General features: G+C 44.4%; 1 protein-coding gene across 1 annotated transcript; it reads right to left on the bottom strand.

The window, feature by feature from the left end:
- Positions 1 to 2,652: 2,652 nt before the first annotated feature.
- On the bottom strand, positions 2,653 to 17,614 carry dnajc19 (DnaJ (Hsp40) homolog, subfamily C, member 19). Its single transcript, XM_072474206.1, has 6 exons — positions 17,445 to 17,614; positions 11,763 to 11,814; positions 6,029 to 6,102; positions 3,552 to 3,628; positions 2,950 to 3,020; positions 2,653 to 2,854 (listed from the first exon to the last, which is right to left on the bottom strand). The coding sequence occupies exons 1-6, from the start codon at positions 17,445 to 17,447 to the stop codon at positions 2,784 to 2,786; spliced, it is 348 nt and encodes a 115-aa protein (XP_072330307.1). The 5' UTR covers positions 17,448 to 17,614; the 3' UTR covers positions 2,653 to 2,783.
- Positions 17,615 to 25,375: the final 7,761 nt, after the last annotated feature.

Below are 25,375 nucleotides of genomic sequence, written 5' to 3' on the forward strand. Positions count from 1 at the left end.
AAAATCTGTCTACCGATCTGCTCCTCTATCTCCTGCTGGCTGTTGGGAGGCCTGTAGTAAACCCCCAACATTGTGACTGCACCCTTCTTATTCCTGATCTCTACCCATATAGCCTCACTGCCCTCTGAGGTGTCCTCCCGCAGTACAGCTGTGATATTCTCCCGAACCAGTAGCGCAACTCCGCCTCCCCTTTTCCATCCCCTCTATCCCACCTGAAACATCTAAATCCTGGAACGTTTAGCTGCCAATCCTGCCCTTCCCTCAACCAGGTCTCTGTAATGGCAACAACATCATAGTTCCAAGTACTGATCCAAGCTCTAAGTTCATCTGCCTTACCCGTAATACTTGTTGCATTAAAACATATGCACTTCAGGCCACCAGACCCGCTGTGTTCAGCAACTTCTCCCTGTCTGCTCTGCCTCAGAGCCCCACTGTCCCTATTCCCTAGTTCTCCCTCAATGCTCTCACCTTCTGACCTATTGCTCCCGTGCCCACCCCCCCTGCCATACTAGTTTAAACCCTCCCGTGTGACACTAGCAAATATAGTGCTACAACTCTAGAGAAGATGCATAGAGAGATCAGTTCAGTCTATAAGAGGGTCATTCAGGAGTCTGGTAAAAGCGGAGATGAAGCTGTTTTTGAATCTGTTGGTGGGTGTTCTCAGATTTTTGCATCTTCGCCCAATAGAAAGGTTGGGAGAGAGAACAGCCCAGGTGGGTGAGGCCTTTGATTATGCTGCTCAATTTCCCAAGGCAGCGGGAGGTGTAGACAGGGTCAATGGATGGGAGGCAGGTCCACGTGATGGACTGGTCTGTGTTCGTGACTCTGTAGTTTCTTACGGTCTTAGGCTGAGCAGTTGCCATACGAAGCTGTGGTGCAACCAGATAGGACTCTCTCAGTGGTGCATCTATAAAAAATGGTCAGAGTCAATGTGAACATGCCAAATGTCCTTAATTTCCTGAGAAAATATAGGCGGAGTTGTGCTTTCTTGTTTGTAGTGTCAATGTGGGTGGACCAGGACAGATTGTTGGTGATATTTACACACAGACAAAACAGTCTAGAAAAACAACCCTCCATACCCCCCTCCCACCTGTACATAAATAATAAAGTACCACCCCGACTTTAAACAAAGCAAACATAGCAATTATATACATCCCCTCAGACCCATTAGTGCAAAAAAACAAAAACAAAAATAAAGTAAACCTCCCCCCTCCCCTCCCCCTCCAGGGGGCTCGGGAAGGCTCCCGCACCCATCCGCGAATTGAGCATCGTGCTCACATATGTCCCGGTATCGGACCCCTCAACTCCTTCAGGGAGACCGAAGATTCTTCCTCCTCGACCTATTTTCCAGGTCCTCAAATCTTTCCACCCACCTCTTGTGCAGCGCCTCGTGTGCCTCCACCTTCACCGCCAGGCCCAAGATCGCATCCTCGTTCTCCGAGGCTTTTTGCCGCACCTCCCGGATCGCCGCCCCCTGGGCCTTCTGGGTCTCCACTAATTTCTCAATCGCAGCCTTCATTGGAGCTAGCATTTCGGTTTTCAGCTCCTCAAAGCAGCGTCTCAGAAACTCCTGCTGCTCCTGCAACCACAGCGCCCATGCTGCTTGGTCTCCACCCGCCGCCACCTTGCTTTTTCTCCCTCTCACTTTTCACTGCTCCACGATCCCTTTTTTCACCGCTCCACTCCTGGTCCAATCCATATAATGTCGGGGGGACCCTGCTGTCACCTTCCCACACTGGAAGCCGTCGAATAATTGCCGTTGGGGCCCCTCTAGTGAGCCCAAAAGTCCGTTCTTGGCGGGAGCTGCCGTACGTGCAACCTACCTAGGCATAGCCGCAACCGGAAGTCCCCTTCCCAACTCTTGAGGTGCCAAGGTCAATTGCAGTGCCCCAACTGAGATCAGTTAACTTAATACAGGCCATCGACCAAACGTGGGTTCTGTAATGAATCCGAAACGCTAACTGTCTTTCTCTCTCAATAGAAGTCAACCACCAATTGAGTATATTGAATTGAGTGGCAAATCTAGAAAGCAGACCTCACCATCACACCCCACAAGCTTCCTGTCACCCCAAGACAAAATTCTCTGGTAAAAATTTAAAGGAGACATTCTGAATGCAGGAAATAGGGCAAGTGAATTTAAGATAACTTAAAAAAAAACGTTACAAACCTCGTGTTCAGTGCAATTGTTACAAACTTTGCATGTCGTGAAGGTCCTCAGTCAATGGGGAAAACTGGTGGTGAAGATGGTGGCTAAAAGGATCTGCAAGAACTGCTTATTGCAATTTCAATATGCTGCCTTTCCTCTAATGATGGACTACACCAATGTGATTCATTTTTTTCTTTTCATATTATCAAGTCAATTGTTCTTCGAGGATATATGTGCCGAGGATTTGCATCGTATTTTACATCATATTTGGGAGATGTGCTATTTTAAACAGGAAATTATTTTGAAAGAGCACATCCAGTTGAGAGTCTTTTCTGCCCTATGTCCATGTACCCACTAATTTTTCATTGCTGTGACTGGTCTATTTGTTGCATTGCGTAGCCTCGAAGAGAAAGCCACTTGTGCAGCTTAGAGGGAATGTTGCTTATAATCTGCTCATTTTCACAAACTCCAATTCTAAAAACAATTCTTTAATGGACAAAAAAAAAAATCTTTGAACATCTGGTGATTTATTTAAAATAGATCTGGGTTACATGATTAAATGAGCATAATAGTATGTCATAAAACCATAATACATCCTCACAGAAGAAATGGTGGTTCAACTCGTCTTCCTGCAAGATCACTTTTTGTTCTGAGAATCCAGTAAATCTTTAGCTTCATTGATTTTAGATGCAAGGTAAGGCGATCCACCTGTCAAACAACCAATTTTCTTCAATATGTTAAAAGCAAAAACTACAATCCAACACATTTATTAGGCACACCCAATTTTGACCAGATGATCTCACCTTTGTCTGGGTGGTTAAGCACCATGATCCTCCTGTGCGCTTCTCGGATCTTAATCTTATTAGCTGTAGGACTATTGACAGAATGTTAAAATAAAAGTACTTGTTAAATTATGAAATTTGACACCATGCACATCTGAGTATCTGATAGTCAGTTACCCTGTGACTTATTAATCAGACAGTTAGGACAGACTACTTGCTACTATAAAAATGGTTCAAGTGAACAATGCATGTATTGGGATATCTTCTAAGGTGGGCCCGGATGGTTTGGAAAAGTGTGCACACACCGTCACACTTCTTTAGCATTACTTCATTTGGACATACTTGGACCAGTGCAGACTGTATGAAGATTCCAAGTTAGTTTGGGACCTCTGTGAATAACCAAGAATTGCTACAGCAGCAGTATTATTTGGCATTAATAGAATTACAGTGTGCAGCATGAATTACTTAATAACAACTCAGGGATACGTGAAATAGTTCAAGACCAGCATAAACTTATTTAAATATCTTGCAGATTATTTAAGGATGTAATAAACTAAAAAGATATTCATTACATTAGTAGCTGTGTCATTAAGGTTATTTTATTGTAAATTAATATGTTTTACCTCACTCCCAAAACAAGAGCTGCCTCTCTCTTGGTCATTTTAGCCTCAAATCCACCCCTGTAGTATCCACTGAAAGCCTGAAATGACAATCAATGTTCTGCAACATTGTCACTGTAATATGCAACACCTGTTTTGATACAAGACCTAAGAATATGTGGCAAGTGAATGCAGGAAGTCAAAAAGTACAATTATCCAAAATCTATAATAACTAATAGTACCTGAAGTAGTTCAACAATGCACTTGTGGAATGATCAATAGTAGGCATTAGATTTTATGCTCCTGCAAATCAGTTTTAGCACACTAAAAACATCTTAATCTCAATTTGCAATGGGGAATAGACTCCAAATATAATAAATCACCTTTTCAGCAGAAGACATGGATTAGCTTCTGTAAGAAAATGCTTCAAATCAAATTTTAAAAAATAATTAGATTTGTTCTTTGGATGTCGGCAAAACTGGCAAGTCTAAACTTATGCGCGTCAGGATGCTATTTATTATCTTCTTTCTGATTGTGTTAAGTAGGAGGAACTTAAACCAATAACAATGAAAACATTTGGATGGCGCGTGAGAATTAGAGGTGGTGATATTTCTAATATACTGATGCACTTGAAAAGGTTGTGGGGAGATGAAGGAATCTTAGTGAGTTGCTGCAGTGTATCTAAAGCTGGCAGGAAGGTGAATATTAAGTCCAGTGTCAGAATTCATCAAGAAAATTCACTTTCTAAATGGTACTGACCTGATGGCATAGCAGAGTGTTCCATCATTCTTCTAGCTTGAGCTCAATAGGTGATAGAAAAGCTTTTGAGGGTTTCAGGGGATGAGCCACTTGTTGCAGAATATCTACTCTCTGCCCTGCTCTTGAATTCAAGGTTTTGATTTTGTTGGCTCATTTTCTCTGAGCAAGACCATAATTTAGTATAAATTTATAAATTTAAAAATGCATATTTTGTTCAGTTGTTCCTGTTCATGAACATCCACAACCCTAATACATTTTCTTGTTCCCTTTTGAGCCATGCTTTTCAGTGTACCTACAGATCTGCAATCATAGTGAACTTCAAATCATGTACAGCATTTACATTTATGTAAAATTTGTGAAATTCAAGTTTAAGTGTAGACGTTTTGTCACTGAAAATTCTGAATCTGCACTTGTGGTTTTGTGAATGTTTGTACACTAATTATCTTGCTCAAGATGCTGGCCTACACATTACTTGTTGTAGTCAACAGAAAAGGCTGTGTAAAGGGAACTATTAAATTTGGTTGCATTTTTATTTTTAAAGAAAACTTTAAAACGGCCAAATAATTTTAATTCAGATGGTGAATCATAGAATTTACAGTGCAGAAGGAGGCCATTCGGCCCATCGATTCTGCACCAGCCCTTGGAAAGAGCACCCCACTTAAGCCCATGCCTCCACCCTATCCCCATAACCCCACACAACCTTTTTGGACACCAAGGGCAATTTATCATGGCCAATCCACCGAACCTGCACATCTTTGGACGGTGGGAGGACACCGGAGCACCCGGAGAAAGCCTACGCAGACAAGAGGCGAACGTGCAGACTCCGCACAGACAGTGACCCAAGCCGGGATCCGAACCTGGGATCCTGGAGCTGTGAAGCAACTATGCTAACCACTGTGCTGCCCCATGAGGAAAAATTAACTTTAATTGGTCCAAATCATGGTATCTTCCCAAAAATCTGTTCTTTTCCACGTAGGGGCAGAGATCACTTTGAGACATATAGGGTGCGATTCAACGACCCCTTGCGCACAGCGCAGAGCCGGGCGCAACGGTGAATTGCGTGCGAGCTCCAAATTGGACTCTGCGCCAGGCTGATTCCAAGTCATCTGACTCCCTCTGCCTGCGGAATCAGGATCTCAACCTCGCCGAGCGGGAGCCTCATGGCTCATTTAAATACCCGGACGCTGAATTCCTGGAACTCCCCTGGCAGCTAAGCACTGCCAGCCTTGTACTCCGCCAGGGTACCCAGGTGGTACTGCCAGGGTGACAGGCTGGTGGCCCCCGGGTGCCAGGTTGGCACTGCCGGGGGTTGGGTCAGGGGTGTAGGAAAAGAGGGAAAGGGGAGATTCCATGTCCTGGAGAAGGTTGGTGGGGTTGAAAGGGGGGGGGGGGGGTCGTTGAAGTGGGGAGGAGGAAAGATCGGGGCTGCTGATCAAAATGACGCCCCGAGCTGCGGACAGCCGTTCGTGCCAGCGAACTCACTAAGTGCGGCCTTGGCCTCCAAGAGGCCAAAAAAAAGGCAAGTGAATAGCGGGGTGTTTCTCGGCACCGCAGCCATCGAGAAACACCCCACTGAATTGAGCCCATTAAGTCCAAAGATTAATTTGGAAATTGTATGACCTTCAAGAATTTGTATCTTGTACATGTGCAAGTCAGGAAGATATAAAGCCAAGGGGGATATCTAGATGAATAAAAATAGTTTTTAAGTAAGTTATCAATTGAACAGCAAGGCAGAAACTAACCGACTTGGGCAGGTTTTGAATGGTTTGTTTCAAAGCCGGCTCCATATGCTTCATAGCTTTAACAACATAGCGGCCTAAAAGGGAAGAAGAAAAACAATGAATAAATAGCCTGCCAGTATAATCACTAGTTGCTTATTAGGAAAAATGTTTAATTGGAAATATTACCTGTTAGAATATGGCTACCCTGTAATCCCAAGAATATCTATGTACACAGGCAACACCAAATGTGAAATTAAATACACAAGAAATTATTAAGACTTGCAGATAAAGATAACTGTTGGAAAACAGGGCAATTAAAAGAGAATAATGCGGCTAATTAAATTTAAAAAACAGGAATAAGCATAGAACAGGCTATCAGAGGCATCAATGTTCCGATGAGAACATAGACTGGTCACATCAACTGAAATATGCTAGTAATAAAGAGGTAGTCTCTCAGGAGGTATCATTAGGCGATCAGGGGCACTACATGACTACTGTATTGCCACAGATGCACTGATAACAGCCCAGGAGTTTAAAAATAGATGTCAAACAGGGAGAACATGCAGACTCCCCACAAAAAACGACCCAAGGCGGGAATCGAACCTGGGACCCAGGTGCTGTGAAGCAACAGTGCTAATCACTAAACATGCAGAGGGACAGGTAGTATTTAGGAAGCAAGGAGGTCGCAGAAGGATTTGGAAATGTTAGGAGAGTGGGCAAAGAAGAGGCAGATGGAATACAATGTGGAAAAGTGTGAGGTTCTGCACTTTGGAAGGAGAAATGAAGGCAGAGACTATTTTCTAAATGGGAAAGGCTTAGGAAATCAGAAGCAGGAAAGGATTTAGGAATCCTAGTTCAAGATTCTCTTAAGGTTAACGTGCAGGTTTAGTCGGCAGTTAGGAAGGCAATGTTAGCATTCATGTCGACAGGGTATGTACTTCTGAGGCTGTATAAGGCTCTGGTCAGACCCCATTTGGAGTATTGTGAGCAGCTTTTGGCCCCGTATCTGAGGGAGGATGTGCAGGCTTTGAAAGAGTCCAGAGGAGGTTCACAAGAATGATCTCTGGAATGAAGAGCTTGTCATATGAGGAGCAGCTGAAGACTCTGGGTCTGTACTTGTTGAGGAGTTTAGAAGGATGAGGGGAGATCTTATTGAAACTTACAGGATGCTAAGAGGCAGAGAGTGGAGAGGATGTTTCCACGAATAGGAAAAACTAGAACTCGAGGGCACAGCCTCAGACTGAAGGGATGATCCTTTAAAACGGTGGTGAGAAGGAATTTCTTCAGCCAGAGGATGGTGAATCTGTGGAACTCTTTGCCGCAGAAGGCTGTGGGTTCAAGTCACTGAATGTCTTTAAAACAAAGATAGATAGGTTCTAGATTAATAAGGGGATCAGGGGTTATGGGGAGAATGGGGATGAAAAAATGTCAGCCATGACTGCATGGCGGAGCAGACTCGATGAGCCAAATGGCCTAATTTTGCTCCTGTGGCTAATGGTATAAATCGGGGCTGGTATAGTTAAGGGGTTAGACACTGTTCTCTGTGGTCTGTGGCAAGGATCAAGAGTCCCAAAGACGAGGGATGTAGATGGGGCTTTAAACTAAATAGTGGGGAGGGGGAGTGGGTTATTTGCACGGAAAAGTAGAACATTTCGAAAATTAAAGTTGAAAGGAAAACGTAGGGGTGCAAGTTAATGATGAAGCCGATTGTTACCAGAAAATAAAGGAGGGACCGAATGTCATATTGCACCAATGAATTATACAAGAGTACGAGAATTTGATAATAGAACAACTTAAAGGTTTTGTATCTGAATGCATGAAGCATTTGGAATAAAATTAATGAGTTAACAGTGCAAATAGAGACAAAGGGGGATGATTTGTTGGCAATTAGAGACATGGTTACAAGTAGACCAATCAGGGGGTTTAATATCCAAGGGTACTCGGTATTTCAGAAGGATAGAGAGGAAAGAAAAGGATGTGGTGAGTTTTGTTAGTCAAGGAAGAGATCAGTGCTGCAGTGAGAAATTATATCGGCACTGGAGATCAAGATGTGGAATTAGTCTTGGTAGAAATAAGAAACAGCAAGAGAAAGAAGTCCCTGTTGGGAGTAATCTATAGGTCCCCAAACAATAGTTCCGCAGTGGGGCACAGTTTATACTGTGGGCTTGGAAGAGAGGTACGGCAATAATCATGGATGATTGTAATATGCATATAGACTGGATTAATCAAATTGGCAAGGGTAGCCTCGAGGAGAGTTCGTTGAACGTATTTAGATTTTGCTTCTTGAAGCAATATGTTGTGGAACCAACCAGGAAGCTAGCTATTCTGGATTTGGTATTGTGCAAGAGGAGGGATTAATTAATGATCTCATAGTTAAGGATCCCCTAGGGAAGAGTGATCATAGCATGCTAGAAATTCAAATTGAGTTTGAATGCGAGAAACTGGAGTCCAACACTCGTGTTCTGGCGTTAAACAAAGATAATTACATAGGCATGAGAACAGATTTGGCCCAAGTGGATTGGGCAGGAAGACTAAAAGGTAGGACAGTTGATGAGCAATGGCAGATGTTTAAGGAGCTATTCAATTCCTCCCAACTAAAATATACTCCACAGAGGAATAAGTAAGAGGGGGAAAAATATCCAGGGCTAAGCATGGAAGTTAAAGATAACAAAGACAAAAACGAAGGCATCCTGTATTGCAAAGGGCAATGGCAGGCTAGAGACTTAGGGTTACTAATTTAGTAATAAAAAGAGCAAAGGTAACTTATGAAAGAAAAGAAAATTAGCACAAAATATAAAAAGGGATAGATAGCAAAAGCTTCTCTAAGTATATAACAGGGAAGGAGATAGCTAAAGTGAATGTTGATCCCTTGGAGGATGAGACTGGGTAGCTAATTGTGGAGAATACAGATATGTTGGAGACACTAAATCAGTATTCGCTACCCCCAGAATGCAGTGGATGCTGGGACAGTGGAGTACATTTGAGAAGTTAGACAAGATTTGTAATTAGTAATGCGCTGAACGGTTAATGAGAACGGGCAGGATGGTGGAGATGAGGCCACGATGAGGTCAGCCATGATTGTATTGAACGGTGGAGCAGGCAAGAGAGGTTAAATTGCCTTCACCTGCTCCTAGTTCTTATGTTCTATCTAATTCCAACTTCCAGCTCTTGGGCTGTAGCCCTGTAGGTAACAGCACCACAAGCACAAATCTGGTGTTCTTGATTAATAAGGGGATCAGGGGTCATGGGGACAAGGCAGGAAAATGGGGATGAGGAACAGATTACGCATGATCGAATGGCGGAGCAGGGACGATGGGCAGAATGGCCTAATTCTGCTCGTATATCTTATGGTCTTATTTTGCCTCAGTTTGCACAGTGGAGGACACTAGTTCCATCTCAATAGTAACAGGTAATGCAGTGGCAATAGAAAGGGAGGAAAATGGAAAAAGTGAGCAAACTATTGGGATTGAAAGACGACAAGTCTCCAGGGCCTGATGGCCTACATTCTAGGGTCTTAAAGGAAATGGCAGCAGAGATGGTGGATCCATTCATTATATTCAAAAATTCCTTGGTTGCGGGAAAGGTTCCAGTGGATTGGAAAAATGCGAATATAAATGCCCTTATTCAAAAAAGGAGACAGAAAGTAGGAAACTGAAGACCAGTTCGTTTAACATCTGTCATTGGGAAATTGTTAGAATCCATTATTAAGGAACTAAAACAAGACATTTGGCCTGAATGCAATCCATCATAGTCAGCATAGTTTTATGAAGGCTAAATAGTGTTTTACTAATTTGCTAGAATTTTTCGAAGATGTGTAACAAGCAAAGTGGATAATGGGGATCCATTAGCTACAGTGTATTTGGACTTTCAGAAGGCATTTAATAAGGTGCCACACAAGAGGTTAATACACAAGGTAGGATCACATGGGGTTCGGGGTATTTTATTAGCTTGGATAGAAGATTGGCTAACCGACAGGCGGCAGAGAGTCAGGTTAAATGGGTCTTTTTCTCATTGGCAAGTTGTAACTAGTGGGATGCCACAGGGTTCCGCCCTTGGGCCCCAACTATTACAATCTATATTAATGACTTGGATGTAGGGATAGAAGGTACTGCAGCCAAATTTGCATATTAGCCTAAAATAGGTGGAATAGTAAGTTGCAATAATGCAACAAATCGATATGGATAGGTTAGGTTAATGGGCCAAAATTTGGCAGATGAAGTTTAGTAGTAATAATAATAATCATTTATTGTCACAAGTAGGCTTCAATGAAGTTACTGTGAAAAGCCCTTCGTTGCCACATTCTGGCGCCTGTTCGGGAAGGCCGGTACGGGAATTGAACCCGCGCTGCTGGCATTGTTCTGCATTACAAGCCATCTGTTTAGCCCACTGTGCTAAACCAGCCCTTAACATCGATAAATGTGAAGTTATCCATTTTGGTCGGAAAAATAAAGAGGCAACTTATTATCTAAATGGAGAAAAACTTCAAAGTGCATCGGGATCTGGGTGTCCTCATGTGTGAATCTCAGGTTTTTGGCATTTATTGCTGAAGGAATAGAGTATAAAAGTCGTGAAGTGTTGTTGCAACTGTACAAGGCATTAGTGAGACCGCACCTGGAGTATTGTGAACAGTTTTGGTCATCTTACTGGAGAAGGAATGAAATTGCATTGGAGGTGGTTCACTAGATTGATTCCAGAGATGAGGGGTTTGTCTTGAGAGAGATTGATTGAGCAGTTTAGGCCTATACTCTGTCAAGTTCAGAAAAATAAGAGGAGATCTAATTGAGGCATATAAGATAGGTATTGACAAAATGGGTGTAGAGAGGCCGTTTCCTCTTGTGGGGTAATCTAGATTGAAAGGTCATAGATTTAAGATGAGTAGCAGACTTAAATAGAGGAGGAATTACTTCTGTCAAGGGCCATGAATCTGTGGAATTCACTATCCCAGGGTGCGGTGGATACTGGAACAGTGAGTAAATTTGAGGAGATAGACAAATTTTTAAATTGGCAATGGGGTGAAGGGTTATGGAGAACGGGCGGGAAAGTAGAGTTGAGACCCAGATCAGCTGAGCAGGCTCCGAGGGGCTCAATTGCCCACTCCTGCTCCTAGTTCTTATATTTTATCCAAAGTAAACCATTTAAATTAATTAAATTAACATTTTTCTAATGCCACCCCATGAAAATATTGACTTTATTACTGTATAATTTTACCAATGCCAATTGCCTAACTGGTACCTCATTCAAGCGATCTTTATAACTGAACCTAAAAATGAAAGATTTTTGAATGCTGGGAATCATCATTACCGTTTGTTACTTGCAATAAAAATCTGTTATTGGATTGTGGGTTTTATTCTGACCCAGACTGTTCTTGGCCGTAAAACATCCTGTGCAAGATTCTACAAATCGGGCGGTGTCAATTCAGCGGATGCATAAAACTAAGCAATTCTAATTTTAAATAACATAAGCCTTTGTTTGACTCAGAAAACGGTACCAGATTGGAGTTGCATTTCAGAGTATAGAAAATGAAGTGAACTATGTGGTATGTATGAGCAGCCTGACTTGGTATGAACTCTATTAATAAAGGAGTGAAGTGTGCAAAATCCATATCCACAAAATAAATATTTCTACTCATAATAAGCTGACAACATAGCCATGGGATAAAATGTGCATATTTGCAAATGTCAGTTACATGTATAGAATTGAGAAAGCAGGTGGTCAAGTACCTCAATATTATGCCTAGTTGTCTTTCAGTACAAACCTGCAAATGCTGCAGCAGCAACTGTCAGACCGACTGCTATCATCGTGCTCGCCTTGAAATGAAAAAAGAGCATATATTATTACACATTGGGTGGCAGAATAGTTAGCACTGCTGCCTCACAGCACTAGGGACCCAGGTTCAATTTTGGCCTTGGGTGACTGTCTGCGTGGAGCTGTACTTTCTCCCCATGTCTGCATGGGTTTCTTCCGGGTGCTCCGGTTTCCTCCCACAGTCCAAAGATGTGCAGGTTAGGTGGATTGGCCATGATAAATTGGCCTTTGGTTTCCAAACAAAATGCGTAGTTCAGGTTAAGGGGTTAATTGGGATAGGGCAGGGGAGTGAGCTTGGGTGAGAGCACACTTTTTAAGAGGGTCAGTGCAGATTTGATGGGCTGAATGGCCTCCTTCTGCATTGTAGGGATTCTGTGATTCTATGACACATTTTATATTTTAACCAAGTTAGGATTTAAACTTATGTAGTTATCTCGATTGGTGCGTATTGTTCTAAAATGTTTGCTAATTGGCAACAGAAACCATGAAGCCACTCAAGCCTGTTCTGTCAGTCGATGAGATCATGGCTGATCCGAGATCAAGCCAAAAATCCATCAATCGCAGTTTTAAAATGAACTGATCTGACATCAATTCTGTTTACAGAAGAGATTTCCAACCTTCTACCACCCTATGTGCAAAGCGTTTCCAAATTTTGCTCCTGAACGGCTCTAAATTAATCCACCTAGTCCAAGACTAGATGGAAATAACAAACTAACAAAAATAAGTTCTCTCCCTCTCTCCACTCGAGCTGTTCCCCTGTTATCTTGAAACGGTCAACTGAAACTACCCCTTAACTGCCTAAATTCCAGAGAATAAAACCATAGTTACTCATAAGAGTACCTAATTATTTTTATTGCAATTGAGGGGCAATCTAGCGTGGCCAATCCACCTACTCTGCACATCTGTGAGTTGTGTGGGTGAGACCCATGCAGACACTGGGAAAACGTGCAAATTCCACAAGGATGGTGACCCGGGGCGGGGATTGGACCCGGGTCCTCAGCGTCATGAGGTAGCAGTGCCCTCGCTCTATGTAATTTAACAATTGGGAGTACAGGTATCATTCTGGTAAATTTACATTGCACCCCTCCAAATCCAATATACCATTCCTCGTGTGCGGTGGCCAGATTTGCTGATAGTATCCAGGTAATAATAATAATAATAATAATAATAATAATAATAATAATAATAATAATAATAATAATAATCGCTTAGTGTCACAAGTAGGCTTCAATGAAGTTACTGTGAAAAGCCCCTAGTCACCACATTCCGGTGCCTGTTCAGGGAGGCTGGTATTGAACCCGCTCTGCTGGCCTGGTTCTGCATTACAAGCCAGCTGTTTAGCCCTCTGTGCTAAACCAGCCCCTAAACCAACCAGGTGTGGTCTAACCAGGGCTTTGAATAACTGAGGCATGACTTCTAATTCCTTTAGTCCTCTAAAAGGACACAATTCAGTTTGCCTTTTAGATTATTTGTGTACCTATTCATATTTTTATGAACTCTGTAAATGGACCGCCACATTTGTAAATCATCCCACCACACCAGCTGAGGAATTTAAATTCAGTTGATTAAATAAATCACAGATAAAAAGGCTAGTATAAGTAACAGTGGCCATTTGTCATTTAAAAAATCCATCTGGTTCACTATTGGCCTGACCTATATGCAACTCCAGATCCACAGCAATGTGGTTGACCCTTATTCCCTCTGAAATGGCCTGGCAAGCTACTAAGTTTAGTGGAAGAGCGATGAAAAAGTCTAACAAGAATAAAATCAACAGACTATCGGGTATTAACTTAGACACACTCTGTACTTAGACACACCTTGCAAAGTCTTCCTCACTAACAGGAAATAACAGTGTGACATAGCCACAGTTGGGATTCATAATCTTCTGCTAATTTCCCAGACTCCTGCACCAACTCCCTGGATATGTCCTCTCCCATTGGCCGGTCAGACATACCAGAGATGGTGACACAGTAGTAGGCCAGGGAGTCCTCATTTGATTCCAAATGTTATGAAGTCTCAAGGCATCAGGCATCATTGACACGGAAACTTGTTCCTCCTAGCCAAACAGGGGAGGCGGTTGCATAGTGGTACTGTCGCTGGACTAGTAATCCAGAGACCCAGGATAATGATCTGGGGACCCAGGTTTGAATCCCACCATGGCAGGTAATGGAATTTAAACTCAATAAAATATCTAGAATAAAAAGTCTGATGATGACCATGGAACCATTGTTGATCACCGTAAAAACCCATCTGGTTCACTAATGTCCTTTAGGGAAGGAAATCTGCCAATCTTATCTGGTCTGGCCTACATAAGACTGCAAACCAGAGCAATGTGGTTGACTCTTAACTGCCCTAGCAAGCCAAGTGCCCTAGCAAGCCATTCAGTTGTATTCAACCTCTACGAAAAAAGGAATGAAACCAGACAGACCACCCGGCATCGAACCAGGCACCAGAAGCGACAATGGCAAACCCTGCCCTGTCGACCCTGCAAAGTCCTCCTTACTGAATATCTGGGGAAGCTATCTCACAGACTAGTTAAGCAACATCTTGTCATTGGCTGCAAGGTATTATTCTGAGAGTATGACTATTGGGGCTGGTTTAGCACAGGGCTAAATCGCTGGCTTTTAAAGCAGACCAAGGCAGGCCAGCAGAACTGTTTAATTCCCATACCAGCCTACCCGAACAGGCGCCGGAATGTGGCGACTAGGAGCTTTTCACAGTAACTTCATTTGAAGGCTACTTGTGACAATAAACGATTTTCATTTCATTTCATTCACTATGTGGAACTTGTTCAAGGAACAGGTACTACGTGTCCTTGATATGTATGTCCCTGTCAGGCAGGGAAGAGATGATCAAGTAAGGGAACCATGGTTGACAAGAGAGGTTGAATGTCTTGTTAAGAGGAAAAAGGAGACTTATGTAAGGCTGAGCAAATAAGGTTCAGACAGGGCGTTGGGAGGGATACAAGATAGCCAGGAAGGAACTGAAGAAAGGGATTAGGAGAGCTAAGAGAGGGCATGAACAATCTTTGGCGGGTAGGATCAAGGAAAACCCCAAGGCCTTTTACACATATGCGAGAAATATGAGAATGACTAGAGCGAGGGTAGGTCCGATCAAGGACAGTAGCGGGAGATTGTGTATTGAATCTGAAGAGATAGGAGAGGTCTTGAACGAGTACTTTTCTTCTGTATTTACAAATGAGAGAGGCCATATTGTTGGAGAGGACAGTGTGAAACAGACTGGTAAGCTCGAGGAAATACTTGTTAGGAAGGAAGATGTGTTGGGCATTTTGAAAAACTTGAGGATAGACAAGTCCCCCGGGCCTGACGGGATATATCCAAGGATTCTATGGGAAGCAAGAGATGAAATTGCAGAGCCGTTGGCAATGATCCTTTCGTCCTCACTGTCAACAGGGGTGGTACCAGGGGATTGGAGAGTGGCGAATGTCGTGCCCCTGTTCAAAAAAGGGAATAGGGATAACCCTGGGAATTACAGGCCAGTTAGTCTTACTTCGGTGGTAGGCAAAGTCATGGAAAGGGTACTGAAGGATAGGATTTCTGAGCATCTGGAAAGACACTGCTTGATTAGGGATAGTCAGCACGGATTTGTGAGGGGTAGGTCTTGCCTTACAAGTCTTATTGAATTCTTTGAGGAGGTGACCAAGCATGTGGATGAAGGTAAAGCAGTGGATGTAGTGTACATGGATTTTAGTAAGGCATTTGATAAGGTTCCCCATGGGTAGGCTTCTGCAGAAAGTAAGGAGGCATGGGATAATGGGAAATTTGGCCAGTTGGATAACGAACTGGCTAACCGATAGAAGTCAGAGAGTGGTGGTGGATGGCAAATATTCAGCCTGGATCCCAGTTACCAGTGGCGTACCGCAGGGATCAGTTCTGGGTCCTCTGCTGTTTGTGATTTTTATTAATGACTTGGATGAGGGAGTTGAAGGGTGGGTCAGTAAATTTGCAGACGATACGAAGATTGGTGGAGTTGTGGATAGTGAGGAGGGCTGTTGTTGGCAGCAAAGAGACATAGATAGGATGCAGAGCTGGGATGTGAAGTGGCAGATGGAGTTTAACCCTGAAAAGTGTGAGGTTGTCCATTTTGGAAGGACAAATATGAATGCGGAATACAGGGTTAACAGTAGAGTTCTTGGCAATGTGGAGGAGCAGAGAGATCTTGGGTTCTATGTTCATACATCTTTGAAAGTTGCCACTCAAGTGGATAGAGCTGTGAAGAAGGCCTATGGTGTGCTACCATTCATTAACAGAGGGATTGAATTTAAGAGCCGTGAGGTGATGATGCAGCTGTACAAAACTTTGGTAAGGCCACATTTGGAGTACTGTGTACAGTTCCGGTCGCCTCATTTTAGGAAGGATGTGGAAGCTTTGGAAAAGGTGCAAAGGAGATTTACCAGGATGTTGCCTGGAATGGAGAGTAGGTCTTACGAGGAAAGGTTGAGGGTGCTAGGCCTTTTCTCATTAGAACGGAGAAGGATGAGGGGTGACTTGATAGAGGTTTATAAGATGATCAGGGGAATAGATAGAGTAGATAGTCAGAGACTTTTTCCCCGGGTGGAACAAACCATTACAAGGGGACATAAATTTAAGGTGAATGGTGGAAGATATAGGGGGGATGTCAGAGGTAGGTTCTTTACCCAGAGAGTAGTGGGGGCATGGAATGCACTGCCTGTGGAAGTAGTTGAGTCGGAAACATTAGGGACCTTCAAGCAGCTATTGGATAGGTACATGGATCACGGTAGAATGATATAGTGTCGATTTATTTGTTCTTAAGGGCAGCATGGTAGCATTGTGGATAGCACAATTGCTTCACAGCTCCAGGGTCCCAGGTTCGATTCCGGCTTGGGTCACTGTCTGTGTGGAGTCTGCACATCCTCCCCGTGTCTGCGTGGGTTTCCTCCAGGTGCTCCAGTTTCCTCCCACAGTCCAAAGATGTGCAGGTTAGGTGGATTGGCCATGATAAATTGCCCTTAGTGTCCAAAATTGCCCTTAGTGTTGGGTGGAGGTGTTGACTTTGGGTAGGGTGCTCTTTCCAAGAGCCGGTGCAGACTCAATGGGCCGAATGGCCTCCTTCTGCATCTGCACTGTAAATCAATGATAATCTATGATTAATCTAGGACAAAGGTTCGGCACAACATCGTGGGCCGAAGGGCCTGTTCTGTGCTGTATTTTTCTATGTTCTATGTCCCAGATAGTATCACCATTCACAAAAAACACAGACCACCTGCAGTATCACAGGTTGGGAACCATTAATGTCGATTTGCTTTTCAACAAAAAAAAACACCTACTTTTGGAAATCACAAACAAGCATTTCAAAAATGAATCGCTGCTGACATTACCTCTGTTCTAACATCAGGTTTTCAAAATATTGCTCTGTCCAAGAGCTTGATCACACACATAACCAAGAGCAGTGAATAAAACAAAACACATCAACTGTTCTCGCCCAAAAGCCGTGAAAGCAAAGGCTCAGTAACAGTACAAATTTGGAAACTGTTTTAATGCAGACATCACTCAGTCCTGTGCAGTTGGGAGTGTGAGGACGTTGTGCAATCTTTAATCAGAGACTAATTAACCAGAGTAAAAATCAAGGTCAAAGGAATTCAACCACTTACCATTTTTCTTAAACAGAAAGGCGGGTTACCTTTAACATATATACATATATATGTAATTACATTCCAGCATTAACATCCTTTCCACCTCCCTTGTCGGTATTCTCGGTGAGGACTACACGTTACAACGTCATCTCCAGAGTTTGCCGTACACCAGATTGCAGTCGCGAAACTTCCTTTGTTTCCCCATCCCGCGATTGGTGCGTTCCCGAGGAGGGCGGAGCCGCGCTGAGTAATGGTGGGGAGGGGAGGAGAGGGGGGGGCGTGACAGAGAGGAGCCCCCGCCCCCACCTTCCCCCACCCCACCCCCACCTTCTCCCCGGCCCCGCCCCCACCCCAACCTTCCCACAGCCCCCTCCCCGCACCAACCCAACTCAACCGCCCCTCACGTGCAGGGCAGTTGAGTTGAGAGCAGCTGTCAATCAGGCCGTTCGTTCTCGCCTGTCGGAGGAATTAGAGCCAGAGGAAGGTCAAATAAAAGCAAATTACTGCGGGTGCTGGAATCCGAAAGAAAAACAAAAAATACCGGACAATCACAGCAGGTCTGACAGCATCTGTGGAGAGAGAAGGGAGTTAACGTCTGAAGTCTGGATGACTGTCAAAGGGGGAGGGTGAAATAGCGGGATTCTCCATCCCGTCAGCCATGTTTTCCAGCGCCCCCGCCGGCAGCGGGATTCTCCATTCCCACAGTCAGCCAATAGAGTTTCCCATTGTAGTCACCCCACGCCGTTGGGAAACCCGCAGGTGTGGGTGCGCTGCTGGCGAAGTGGAACATCCCGTCTGTTTTTTGTTTCTCTTGCTTCACGAGGCAGACTTTCATCAGGTCTGGCAGCTCAATGTTCCGGGATACAGATGCTATAGGAAAGATAGAAGAGGAGGGGGAGTTGCTTTTTGAAAAAAAAGAAAAAAGGGGCAGCACGGTAGCATTGTGGATAGCACAAATGCTTCACAGCTCCAGGGTCCCAGGTTCGATTCCAGCTTGGGTCACTGTCTGTGCAGAGTCTGCACATCCTCCCCGTGTCTGCGTGGGTTTCCTCCGGGTGCTCCGGTTTCCTCCCACAGTCCAAAGATGTGCGGGTTAGGTGGACTGGTCATGCTAAATTGCCCATAGTGTCCAAAATTGCCCTTAGTGTAGGGTGGGGTCCCTGGGTTATGGGGATAGGGTGGAGGTGTGGACCTTGGGTAGGGTGCTCTTTCCAAGAGCCGGTGCAGACTTGATGGGCCGAATGGCCTCCTTCTGCACTGTAAATTCTATGAAAAAAAAGGTCCCATAGTGGGGTTCTCCCCCGCCCGAGACAGCTGGCGGCTTATAGCTTGAGGGGCGTCACTCCACATCAAAGCATATAGGAGTCTCCCACCCAACCCTTGCCACTGGCGTGTTTTGAAAGGATTTCGCAGGTTGATATTCAACCTGTTGGCTGTATCGTGAATGCACCTTTCATGGCCATTAGGTGCTGGGGTGAGACTCGAAACTGAAACGCCTGGCTCAGAGGCTGAGGTGCTACCCACTGCGTCACAAGATCTCCCTTCAGCTATGTGGATTATTTTTAAAATGACACTTCACACATTAACTAGTGATAAACACAAAAGTAACCACACCGACTGCTGTTTTAATTTTTGACATTAATGTAATTTGCATAACTCAGTGACAATCTTAGTTTTATTGTATTGTAGAGAGCTAGTGATATGATTTTTTTCATTTAAACAGGAATTGGAGTCTAATTTCATTATTTCTGCGTACTTCAGTGAAAACATAGCAATGTTAGGCCCTCCATGCATCTCGTCAACACTGGCTTGTAATACATGAGAACAAATATCATTTTACAAATTATATAACTTAAGTTAGTTGCTTAATTTTATTTCATCGAGTTTTCTTTTTCAAATTATATCTCTTGCCAATAAATGTTAACATCCATCTACTTCCTATAGGAAATTAGAACATGACGGAAGTTTCAAAAGTATAAATCTTGACATTAAAATGATAAATTTCGACCAAGCCTTTATAGACTATACTTTCGATCAAGCCTTTATATACTGGTAAGTTTCTAACATCAAAATTACATCAAGGCATCATAGTTAAGTCTATTGGCTGGTAATTTGTCACAGGGATTTTCTTCCCCAAAGTTCATAGACCTTTTTTCATAGCAGGTAAGATGTGGAAAATTATTCTGAATGCTGGAATAGCAGATTGCTGCATGGAATGGCAGAAATAGAACTTTGCAAACTGGCATAATGATTTAATTTTGACGGACGTATTCCTATGGCATGACAGTAAGATCCTTAAGCTCTTACATTTACCACAGCATACGGTAATCACGGCATGTGGTGTGATTCTTAACTCACTGTAGAAGTCAACTATTTCCTAACACACCTGATAGGTAAAAGATAGCTATTTAGGATAAATATTAATTTCAACACTCTCATAATCTCAGGTCAAAACATACAGCATAACACAGCATAATTCATTTTACTAAGTTCCATTATTCGAGCAAGGCAGTACAACATAAAACAACAGAAACACAAAAAGAACCTGATACATGCAAAAGCAGTAGAGATTAAAACAAACTTTTTAACTGAACTAATGAATACATTTTTCAAGACAGTGTCCAAGGACAGGTCAGGCTCTATAGCAACAGCATAGTGTTGCTCTCTTTGGTTGGCTCTGAATATGGCGGTCAATATGGTCGCCTTCTTTAATTCTAATTACGTTTGCTCTAGAGTCGTCAGGTATCTTTCGATACCGCCACAAGGTTCAAAACCGAATACTGATCAAAGACTCGATACACCAGTTAGTTAGTTCAAAGTCAATGCTTATTTATTTACACACACAGTTAAATATACTCATGCACAAAACTCTACAGACTAAACTATCGCTACTGCTAAAGCCTATACTTAGCTTCGGGCGCCCACTCAGTCAGAGGAACAATGGCCGTTGTTCGGTTCTGAGGCTGCTGGGGTCGAACTGGTACAGGGGAACAGCTAAGGTTGTCTGGTAGCATGCGTTGACCTTGGACTTACTTGCTTCTGGTGCAGCTGGTGGACAGGTCTCTCCTCGGTGAGAGCCGGGTCCAAGAGAACGATTCCAAGAGAAGGGGGCTCCTTCTTATACCCAAAGGGGCTTCGTTCTCTTTTGGGCGGGCCTTGAACTTGGCCCCAATCAATTGGGCCGTTTCTTGATCATTCCTACTGATTTCATCCAATAAAGGGGTGGGTGCCCTGATGGCTGGGCGTGTCCTAGGTGGACGTTGTCCTGCTTTGTTTCGGTCTCCTCTGACGCCAGGGTGTCTGCCTTAGTATCGGTTACTTAAATGTTACTCTTTTGTTCCCAGAGATGGGCCATTAGTATGTTAATGGGCCTACAGTTTTGGTCTTGTCTGGAGCTGCGGCTCCAATATACAGACAAGCTCTGAACCTGCTTGTTTTCTCAGCATTGTCCATTTTCCCTGCAATCTTTACGCAGTGTCCATCTTGTAGTCGGGAAGTGGCCATCCCAGATGGCCACAATAGCAACGACACAATAACATGAAGGCTCTATTGTTATAACAGCTAAGTCAGCAAAAGATCAGTTCAAACTGGTCTTGATAAAAGCACAATATTGCATTCCTTAACATACACAAGTATGTAGACACGAAACAATTAAAACTAATGTTGCATATTAAAGATGGACGGCTTGCCGTCAAATCAGATGTGTTTGAGTCTAACCCAAACTAATTAGGATTATATTGGGGTGTAATTAGATGGCTGAAGACAGAGATGATACAATATAACTGTGAAGTTTCGGTCGGCCATTTTTTGCTGGAGCTGGATCATTAGCTGGATTTCTCTCTTCTTCATGAATCATCTATACTTTGATCTGAACTATTCACTGTCTCCCTGTCATTTTCAGACTTTGACTTCTCAAGTTATTGCGAGCTGTTTGCCTAAACAAGAAGATTATTTCTGTGATTCTTTGAAAGCTTCAAATTGTCTTCGAATTTCCTTTTAAATGACTTTCAATTGTAATCAATAGAAGACAAATAAACAATTCTTATTTGCACCTGAGAAGTTTTAACTTAAATTTCTACTGAGTTCTAGTAATCGCAAAGTGCTACTGAAACCGCATGGTAGATCTATCACTCACTCATTACATACTTTCATGCTTTTCTTGCCCAATGCTATGGTGAAGCAACTGGACATTCTCTAAACAAAAACTTGGGGTACCGCCATTCTCTGGTTAATTTTTGGGCAGTTTTGGGCAGCATGGTAGCACAAGTGGCTTGCACTGTGGCTTCACTGCGCCAGGGTCCCAGGTTCGATTCCTCACTGGGTCACTGTCTGTGCGGAGTCTGTACGTTCTCCCAGTGTCTGTGTGGGTTTCCTCTGGGTGCTCCGGTTTCCTCCCACAGTCCAAAGCCGTGCAGGTTAGGTGGATTGGCCATGCTAAATTACCCTTAGTGTCCAAAAAGGTTAGGAGGGGTTATTGGGTTACGGGGATAAGGTGGAAGTGAGGGCTTAAGTGGGTCGGTGCAGACTCGATGGGCTGAATGGCTTCCTTCTGCACTGTATGTTCTATGTATTCCCCATGCCAGTGCCTTGACCAAAGTTGACCTGTCTGGTTTGAATTTCAACAAATATTTGGTCGTTAACAGTTTTCTGGTGCATTCTCCATGGCAATGAGACGCCTCTACCAATCAAAGTCCACTTGCCAATGAATCAGCATTCTTTTTTCCATGCAATATAAATTGTTGTTTCATTTACAATTAGTGCTCTTGTGAATTTTTCCTGATGACTGCAGGATGAAAAGCTTCAACAACATATTTATTTTTTTCTGCTCAAATTCTGTACTACCGGGCTTCATGTACCAGTGACTTCACAACTTTGATCCCTTCATCTGTAGCTTTGCACTTGAGCATTGTTGCTTCTAAGAAAGGTTCTTGATTTTACGTCTGTTCCTACATGAAATAAGAGCTCAATGTTAGGTTTCTGGGGGAGGAGTTTCTTAATTGATTTTCCTGTCTGTGACATCAGACTTCTGAGAAATGAACCTGTGTCTGAGAAATGAACCTGTGCATTCATTTGCTATGGAAACGGAAGCTAATTCAAAATCAGGGTTCAGCCAGGCATTAAAATATAAGTAATGGCAAAAAATTCTGGCTTGTGATGTGGGCACCATCATCACCAACATTTGTGTCCATCCCAAATTGCCCTTAAAGGCAGTTAAAAGTTCATCGCCTTGCTGTAGGTCTGGGAGTCACAAGTAGGACAGGCCAGGCAAGGATGGCAGAATTCCTTCCCTGAAGAGCATTTGAGGACCAAATGGGTTATGTCAATTGATGATAGTTTCTTGGTCACCATTACGGAGATTAACTTTCCATTCCAGAATTATTAATTAATTGAATTTAAATTCCACCGGCTGCTCTGGTGGGATTGTCCCCAGAGCATTAGCTTGGATTTCTGGATTAATAGTTCAGTGATATTACCATTATGCTGCCATTCCTCCTTTTAGTTGTCTTGGGGTCAGTATTGAATGATGGATTACAGAGGGGAAAAGAAGTGAGACAATTGAAATTTTCAAATTGCACCTGCACCTATCTATGAAACCAAGTTTTAAACTGTCAGAATGTGGATAGGCCATGTACTTCTCAGAACCTCAAGTTATGCTGCTCACAACTTAATGTACATTACTCGCCCTAACATTAATGATAATAATCTTCATTGTCACAAGTAGGCTTACATTAACACTGCAATGAAGTTACTGTGAAAAGCCCCCAGTCGCCACATTCTGGCGCCTGTTTGGGTACACATGAGGGAAAATTCAGAATGTCCAATTCACCTAACAGCATGTCGGGACTTGTGGGAGGAAACTAGAGCACCCGAAGGAAACCCACGCAGACACAGGGAGAACGTCCAGGCCACCCACAATGTCTGCCCATCCCCCCCCCCGCCTGCCAGCCCAGACCAGTCACCCCTCACACCAATCTGGCAGAGCACAAAAGTAAGTTGTAACAGTGGGAACAGGTGTTTAATGTGAGAATGTATATACAGATTTGCGGCCTAGTCCCTATAACTAATCTGTGCCCTGCACCCATGCCAACTTGGCAAGTGTCTAACTTTCTGGCCTTATGGGCCTCAACGCGACATCTAGATGAATTCCCAGATGATCCAGCAGAAGTGGAGGCGGCCTGCTGCAATTCCCGCCCTGCGACCTGCGGTCGTCTTCTGGGGTGACCGGGTCTGGATGGGCCTGCTGCTGCTCGGGCGTTCCAAGTGACGCGGTGCTACCCCGTTCTGCCGACTGCCCACTAGATGCACCAGGGACATGAGGGGGGCAGGGAGGGGAGTCTGTGGTATTGCGAGGGGGGCAGAGAGGAGAGTCCGTGGTGTTGCGGTACCTCCCCTGTGGGAGTCACTGGCACGGGCTCCATCATCGCCTCCCTCTGTGTCTGCGCCATGTCGGCCAGTGCCTGGGCAATGCTGCCGTCGTTCCCAGCCATGGCCTACAGTGATTAGGCCACATTCAGAAGCGCCACTGTGATTTCCAGGTGGCTCTGGCACATGGTTGCTTGGGAGGTGGCAATCCTGTCTTGGGCCTTGGTTGGCATCTGCACTGAATGCCCCATGCCTTGGACATGCTGATCCATAACCAAAACGGTCGCCCCAATGCCTGCACCACCCATGTGGTGTTGGCCTGGGTGGCACGCATGGTCGGTACCACATCCTTTCCTGCACGCGGTTGGCCTGCTCCAACTGCACCTGCAGGTGCTGGATACGCCGACAACCGCTCATGCTGTACTTGGCTCTGCGATTACATCTCCACAATCGATGGGACTGTCAGTTCCAGAAGTCCGAAACTCAACTGGATTGGAGCTAGTTCCTGGGGACGGCCCGCCTTCTGACCTTCCGTCCCCTTGGGCGTTCCTTCCTCCACCTGCTGTACCGGTTCAGCTGTGTGGTGCACACCACATAGTATCCCAGGAGCCTCTTCACTAAAGTGCCCAACCGAGGGGAGTGTATCTGGGATGGTGGAGGGTGTTGGAGACAGCAGTGACAGGAAATCCGTGTCATCCTCGGACTCGAGCTCCGCAGTGTCCTGTGTCTCGCGTGGAGGGCTGCCGTCCGAGTTGCTCTCATCATCGGTGCTCGGCTCACTGGGGTGGGGGGGGTGAGGGGAGGTCTGGTTGAGGGCACCAGATGGGCCAGCCCATCTCCAGGCTCCAGGTCCTGCGAGACAAGACAAGACGCATGATTAGATCGCGGGCCGGGGGGAGCGCCTCAACAGTAGCAGAATCGGTCCAGGTGCGGCGCCAGTTTTGCTGTCGTGGAACTCCACCAATTCTGCTCCGGCGTCAACACTTGTCTCAGAAATGGAGAATACAGCCCTGTAATTTTTACTTTATTGTTTGGAAAATGTGGCGGAACAGAGTCACAGGAATGCTAATTAGTTTTAACAACAACAAAAAAAAATGAAACAGGAAAGGTTGGATTATGCTACAATACTTCCTTACTACCCCCTTATCTTAACAAATACACCCGGGGGGGAGGAGCAGGTGCCCTCCAACCAGGCTGATCACCGGGAATGTGAGGACCAAACAGGCCAGTCAGGGCGCGTGTGTTCGCGCATTTGCGGGCTCTAAAGGCGGATGTAATCATGAGCCATGGAGAGCCAGACGGCTGACGGGAAGGGAATATTCGTTCTACTCGCATGTTCATAAAGTATACTCTAGAATCGATTTTTTTATCATGAGCAGGGACTGTGTAGGCGGGGTAAAAAATACGGAGTACTCGGCGATCACCATCTTGGATCATGCCACACACTGGGTTGATCCGCAGGTCTGCAAAGGGAGCTACCAGCGCCTGCAATGGAGGTTGGACGTAGGATTGCTAGCGCAGGAGGGGGTGTGCGAGAGACTGCGGAAGTGCATGCAGGACTACCTGCAGGTTAATGACACAGGAAG

This window comes from Scyliorhinus torazame, chromosome 14, assembly GCF_047496885.1.
Source record: "Scyliorhinus torazame isolate Kashiwa2021f chromosome 14, sScyTor2.1, whole genome shotgun sequence".
Taxonomy (NCBI): domain Eukaryota; kingdom Metazoa; phylum Chordata; class Chondrichthyes; order Carcharhiniformes; family Scyliorhinidae; genus Scyliorhinus; species Scyliorhinus torazame.